Source organism: Pteropus alecto, unplaced genomic scaffold (assembly GCF_000325575.1).
Source record: "Pteropus alecto unplaced genomic scaffold, ASM32557v1 scaffold271, whole genome shotgun sequence".
Taxonomy (NCBI): Eukaryota; Metazoa; Chordata; class Mammalia; order Chiroptera; family Pteropodidae; genus Pteropus; species Pteropus alecto.
In genome coordinates, this window is record NW_006430730.1 from 368,950 (window position 1) to 375,959 (window position 7,010).

The window sequence follows — 7,010 nt, forward strand, 5'->3', positions numbered from 1 at the left end:
CGGTGTTCACATTGCTTCCTTGTCCTTGTGCTTGTGTTTTCTTTATTTTGGTTGGCTTTTGTGGGTTTTCCCTCTGGTCCTTCTTGCTTTATGTTATATACAATGGTTCTGAATCTTTGGCATGTGGTTACCGTTATGAATATGTAAAAGATAGTTATATATATATACAGCCATCCCTTCCATTTTGCACGTGCACCTTATCTCCATTCCCCTTTGTGAATTTAGGTTTTTGAATCCTTCTTTTTCAGTCATTGCTGTCTCAAATTGTCCCTATATATGCTGAACATTTATTACTATCTTGCTATAGCAAATCTCTTCTTATTGTTTAAGCTTATAATGCCCTGTTCTCTGTTTCTATCAGCCTGCTATTTGCCTTATTCATAGTTACATTTTTTTTTTTTTGTCATTTTATTTTAGGTGAGCTGACCCCTTTCAGTATTTCCTGTAGTGCAGGCCTCGTAGTGGAGAATTCCCTGAATTTTTGTATATCTGGAAAGGCCTTAATTTCTCCTTCATATCTAAAGGAGAGCTTAACTAAATACATTATTCTAGGCTGGTAGTTCCTTTTGCTTAAAAGTTTAAATATTTGATTCCATTCCTTTCTTGCTTGGAAGGTTTGCGTTGAGAAATCCGATGATAATCTAATGGATTTACCTTTATAAGTTACCGTCTTCTTCTCTCTGGCTGCCCTGAGAATTCTCTTTGTCTTGATTTTTTATAATTTTAATACAATGTGTCTTCGTGAATGCCTTTTCGGGTTGGGATAATTGGGTGTTCTGTTGACTTCTTGAATTCCAAGCTCCACTCATTCCTGTGGTAGCTCTTATGTGCAGATCCCATGCTCAGACGTGCTGGTGTGCAGTTTGGGTGTTTTTTGTTGAGTTTTAGATGTTCGGCTTATTGTTGTTTCAAGGGGAGAGATCTGGGGACATCTCTCATTCCGCCACGTTTCTGACGTCACTCTCGAAGCCAAAAATTTTTACTAGCTGGCCCTTAACAGAAAAGGTTTGCTGACCCCACTCTAAATCTTTACTTCTTATGTATGTTATTTTTAGTTTATTTTTTTATTTCTACTATGAAATGCAACTCCACATCCCACTCCTTGCACAGAAAAATCACATTACAGCATTTGTTTTCTTTTTGCTTTTTTCTCAGATTCAGAATCGAAGTACGTCACCAAGAAGTTATTTCCAGAAAAGGAGATTTGTGAAACACATTTATCTCAATTGCAGACAGAAAAGAATAAATCCTTCATCCACGAAGACACAGTTTTCAGACACGATTTGCAGTGTAACCATGAATTTGAGAGACAAGCAGGACATCAGATGGGCTCCGTTAGTGAAACGATAATTCGAAAACATACATCTCTTCCTCTACATCAGAAAACTCATGCTACAGAGAAATCATATGAATGTAAGGAATGTAGGAAAGCTTTTAGACAACAATCAAAACTTATTCAACACCTAAGAATTCATACTGGCGAGAGACCCTATGAGTGTCAGGAATGTGGGAAGGCTTTTTGTCGTGTGGGAGACCTTAGAGTACATCAGACAATTCATGCTGGGGAGAGACCCTATGAATGTAACGACTGTGGGAAGAACTTTAGACTTCATTACCACCTAACCGAACATCAGAGAATACATTCTGGTGTGAAACCCTATGGGTGTAAGGAATGCGGCAAGGCCTTCAGTCGTGTTAGAGACCTCAGAGTACATCAGACAATTCATGCTGGGGAGAGACCCTATGACTGTAAGGAATGTGGGAAGGCCTTTAGACTTCATTATCAGCTTACAGAACATCAAAGAATTCACACTGGTGAGAGGCCTTATGAATGTAAGATTTGTGGAAAGACCTTTAGGGTTCAACGACATATTAGTCAACATCAGAAAATCCATACTGGTGTCAAACCCTATAAATGTAACGAATGTGGGAAGGCCTTTAGTCACGGCTCATACCTTGTTCAACATCAGAAAATTCATACTGGTGAGAAGCCCTACGAATGTAAAGAATGCAGTAAGTCCTTTAGTTTTCACGCAGAACTCACTCGACATCAGAGAATTCATACTGGCGAGAAACCCTATGAGTGCAGAGAATGTGGGAAAGCCTTTCGTCTCCAAACAGAACTGACTCGGCATCAGAGAATTCACACCGGTGAGAAACCCTATGAGTGTAAGGAATGTGGAAAAGCCTTTATTTGTGGCTATCAACTTACTTTACATCTGAGAGCTCATACAGGCGAGATTCCCTATGAATGTAAGGAATGTGGGAAAACTTTTAGCAGTCGCTATCATCTTACTCAACATCAGAGAATCCATACTGGTGAGAAACCCTATGGGTGTCAAGAATGCGGGAAGGCCTTTCGTCTTCAAGCAGAACTTACTCGGCATCACAGAATTCATACTTGCGAGAAGCCCTATGAATGTAAGGAATGTGGGAAGGCCTTTATTCGTAGAAATCAACTCGTTACACACCAGCGAATTCACACCAACAAGCATAGCTATGAATGTAAGGAATGTGGGAAGATTTTTAGTCGTCGCTACAATCTTACTCAACATTATAAAATTCATACTGGCGAAAAGCCCTATAAATGTAAAGAATGCGGAAAGGCCTTTCGCTTTCAAACAGAACTTACTCAACATCACAGAGTTCATACTGGAGAAAAACCCTATAAATGTGAGGAATGTGGGAAAGCCTTTATTCGTAGCAATCACCTTTCTCAACATCACAGAATTCATACTGGCGAGAAACCCTACGAATGTAAGGAATGTGGGAAGACCTTTAGTCGTCACTATCATCTCACTCAACATCACAGAATCCATACTGGCGAGAGACCCTACATATGTAATGAGTGTGGAAATGCTTTTATCTGTAGTTATCGGCTTACCTTACATCAAAGACTTCACACTGGTGAGGTTCCGTATGAATGTAAGGAATGCGGAAAGACCTTTAGTCGTCGGTATCATCTTACTCAACATTTTAGACTTCATACTGGTGAGAAACCTTATGGATGTAAAGAATGTGGGAAAGCCTTCCGACTTCAGGCAGAACTTACTCGACATCACACATTTCATACCGGTGAAAAACCCTATAAATGTAAAGAATGCGGGAAGGCCTTTAGCGTTAATTCGGAACTGACTCGACATCACAGAATTCATACTGGTGAGAAACCCTACAAGTGTAAAGAATGTGGGAAAGCCTTTATTCGTAGTGATCAGCTCACTTTACATCAGAGAAATCATATTAGTGAGGAAACGCTATGCATAATGTAAGGAGGGTACAATGGCCTTTAGAAAAATGCCATTTTTTAAACAGCTGAGAACTCATAAAAATCGTCTTACTTGTTAGGCAATGTGTGGGAATCCCTCTTGTTTCATGCTCGAAACTTAACAGAAATAGTTTTTTATATATTGATATAAAGAGTTGAAAAGTCTTGCTTAAACTTTAGTAGATTGACACCAGCCCCAGGTGAAGGGCTTCCCTCGCCGCCCCCAAAAAAGACTTTGTTGAACAATTATAAAATGCAATAAAATTTTTAAAAAATGAAACCGAAAGGAAAACAGACGTACATAATGAAAGCCCCAATTTTTTTTTTAATTATTGATTGAATATAATGGACAAATTAGTTCTGTCAAATCGTTGTAGAGATTTCTAAACGCTTGCTCTCGGTGTCTGTAATTTAACTCAGTGCAGACAAGAAGCAACACGCTGTGCACCAGCATCAGTACATGGACCACACTTTGTAAAGCACTGTAACAGAAAGTACTTCTGTCGATGTGACGAACTTGGGAAAAGACTTGAACCACAGCATATCTGCACCGCACTTCTGAATCCACCTCTGCCTGTGGTATCTGGCAAAACACTTGTCCTCTCTGTGCCTCAGTTGTAAAATGGTGATAATAGTATTTACCTAATAGTACTTTTGTGAGGATGAAATAAAGAAACAAAACCTTTAGAAGGGTATTTGCTCAATAAATATAATTGTTATTTTCATCATTAGTGATATTATTAGTAAATATGTGTGAGAGGAAAACCCTGAGTGTAAGGAATTTGTAAAAGCCTTATGTTACTTTTCACTCCTTATTTCAATTGAGATAATTGTGGATAAATTTCAGTAAAATATTTATTTCTAAATCAGAGCTAATCTCTGAAAACTAATGTGAGAAAGATATCTCTAGAGTCGATGAATGTTATTTCAATTGAGATAATTGTGGATAAATTTCAGTAAAATATTTATTTCTAAAATCAGAGCTAATCTCTGAAAACTAATGTGAGAAAGATATCTCTAGAGTCGATGAATGTGAAGTTTATGTAAGTAAAGCTTTGGAAGAATCAGGGAGAACTGTGATGCTTTTTCTTTTCATAATCCAAAAAACAGACAAGGTACAGTCTGCTTTTTCTGCCCCAAATTCATAATAAATTAGAAACTAACAACCAAAAGACCAATGTTCATTTAGAAAAAAAATTTTAAATAGTGCTGTGAACCCTGGTATGCCCTTTCTAGATTCAGTGATTGTTAATATTTTGTCATCTTTGGTTTGCTTATATATTTTTTATAGATTTTTTGCTATAATATTTGAATATAAATTATAGACATGAATTTCATGTGTCTGAACATAATTATGCAATTCCTAAGAATAAAGGCTGCCTCCTATTTGTATGACTTCGCACCCAAGGAAACTAATAATTCCATAATCCCTAATACTACAGATTGCTACCAGTGCCTTAATCCAACATATCTGAAAGAATGTCTCTGGGAAAACAGTATTTGATAGTACTTGAAAAATGTTCTCCAGTCACACAGGCTTATGAAGTTTTGAATACTCAATCTCTTCTAAGGGAAAAAAAAATGCTTATTATTAGGCTATGAAAAGATTTAAGAGTCCTAAAGATAATTTGCATAACTTTGTTTATCCCAGGAAGACCCATTCACAATACCCAATATCTCTGGGATGTGAACCCACACTGGAAATGCTGTGACCCTAAAAAAGAGTGACCTAAGGGTGGACTATTCAGATAACATGGCAGAGGCCTGGCGGCATTGAAGAAAACCATGCATGGGTATTTCTGCCACTCACGTCTTCCTCTGCAAGCAGTTGCTTGCCCTCTGAGTGTGGGACTGATACTTTACAAAATTAAAAACCCATTTGGCCCAGTTTTTTATATGAATGTACCATAATGTATTTAAACTTCTCTTTGTTTAGTGTTTAGGTTTCAAGAGTTTTTCATTATCTCAGATATACTTCAGTGAATATCCTCGTCTGTGATCATTGGTTTATGTGAGCTGGAATTTTTTTAACTGTACATGTGAAGGTAACACTGCTCATACAGTGTATATTCTTTCAGTTAATGTCAGGTATCACTAGATCAGTCCACAGTCATATACACTTCCAGTTCTATCAGATAGTCACATTGTTCTCGTAGATTCCTGTCAATACTCAAATCGAGTATTCCTATAGCCTCACTCTAGATATTTTAATATATTTCAATTTCAGTTGAGCATCTTTTCAAAAATGTTTCTCAACCAATCATCATTTGTTTACTTTGACTTTTCTTGACTTTCTCCATTATTTTTGTTCTTTTTTTTTCTAATTGACTTGAATGTCATTCTGCATACTTCATTGGCTATATCAATGCAACATTAAATATAGCGCTGGTTATCTATCTCCTGAACACTAGCTTTATTTTTATGAGACAGATTTCTAGGTTATACATTGTCTAACCTAGAAATAAAGTTTTATTTATTTTCCAATATTTAATTTATTGCTTCTTATTGCAATAGCTAGGCTCTTCAAAACAAAGTTGAATATTATGGTAATACAGGCATCGATTTCTCAAAATTCAATGGAAAATTTTATAACATTTAATCATTTACTATGATATTCACTCTTTATTCGAAGATTCTCTTTGTTGCCTTTAAATAATTTCCTGCAATATATGTAGTGGACCAGGGGATCCCTGCTTTGTTTGGTAGGGACGTGAATTTTGTCCAAAGTCATTTTGTTACCTGTTGGTATAATCATATTTTTCTCCTCGAATTTATTGGTATATTGATTTGTACTTATTAACTTCTTGAATTTTCAACATTAGTTCTAGGAGAGTTTATTTTTTATAGAGATTTCTGTAAACACAATCAAGACATCTACAAAGACAGTTCCTTTTTAAATTTTTATTTCTTTGCCTTATTGCACAGGCGAGGACAGTGTCGCATACGAGCACTTAGAGCAGACCTTGTTTCTGACCTTAGGGTAAAGACAGTCAGTATTTTATCATAAAGTGTTATGTTAGCTGCTCATTTTCCACAAATATCATATTGAGAGGGCTGGTGTTGAATTTTGTCGACTACATAAAAAGCAACTATTGACATGATCTTTTGGCTTCTCTCCTTTAATGTGTGAATTAACTTTCATTTCAGAATGTTATACCAGCCTGGCATGCCTGGGTTATGTCTTACTTGGTCACGATGTTATTATCCTGTATATGTATATTGCTGAGTTTTATTTGCTAATTATTTTTGGAGATTTTTGTGTATATGTTTATTATTGATATTGATCTGTAATTTTTTTCTTATGATATCTCTCTCAGGTTTTTGTATTAGTGTTGACATAAAATAAGATGGGAAGTGTTTCTTTCTCTAGTTTCTGATAGAGATATTATAAAATTTATATTTTTTAAATCTTGAGTCAAATTTCCATTGAAACTATCGGAGCCTGGAGTTTTCTTTGTGGGAAGGATTTATAGTTTCAAGGACAATATACTCCCTCAAATTGAATTTTTATGTCACAGCAAACAAAATGAAATTCTAAAGAAAACAGTTATATGTATAAAGAACATAAAATACCCAGGAATAAATTTAGCAAAACGCATGCCAGATCACTACCTGAAAATGACACAGTGTTTGTTGTGAGAAGCTAGAGAATACCTAAATAAGTAGAAAGATACGCCATTATCATGAACGAGAAGACCCAGTAGTGTTTAGAAGTCCCTTCTCCCCAAATCAACCTATACAGTCA

General features: G+C 36.1%; 1 protein-coding gene across 8 annotated transcripts in view; it reads left to right on the forward strand.

The window, feature by feature from the left end:
- ZNF546 (zinc finger protein 546) overlaps window positions 1-4,332 on the forward strand; it is a 23,031-nt gene extending 18,699 nt beyond the window's left edge. For all 8 annotated transcript variants that reach the window (XM_015594669.2, XM_015594682.2, XM_025050618.1 and 5 more), the window contains one exon: window positions 1,156-4,332. In XM_015594669.2, the coding sequence (XP_015450155.1) occupies window positions 1,156-3,269 (2,114 nt within the window). In that variant the 3' untranslated portion in view covers window positions 3,270-4,332. The remainder of the gene's footprint in view (window positions 1-1,155) is intronic.
- The last annotated feature ends 2,678 nt before the right edge of the window (window positions 4,333-7,010 follow it).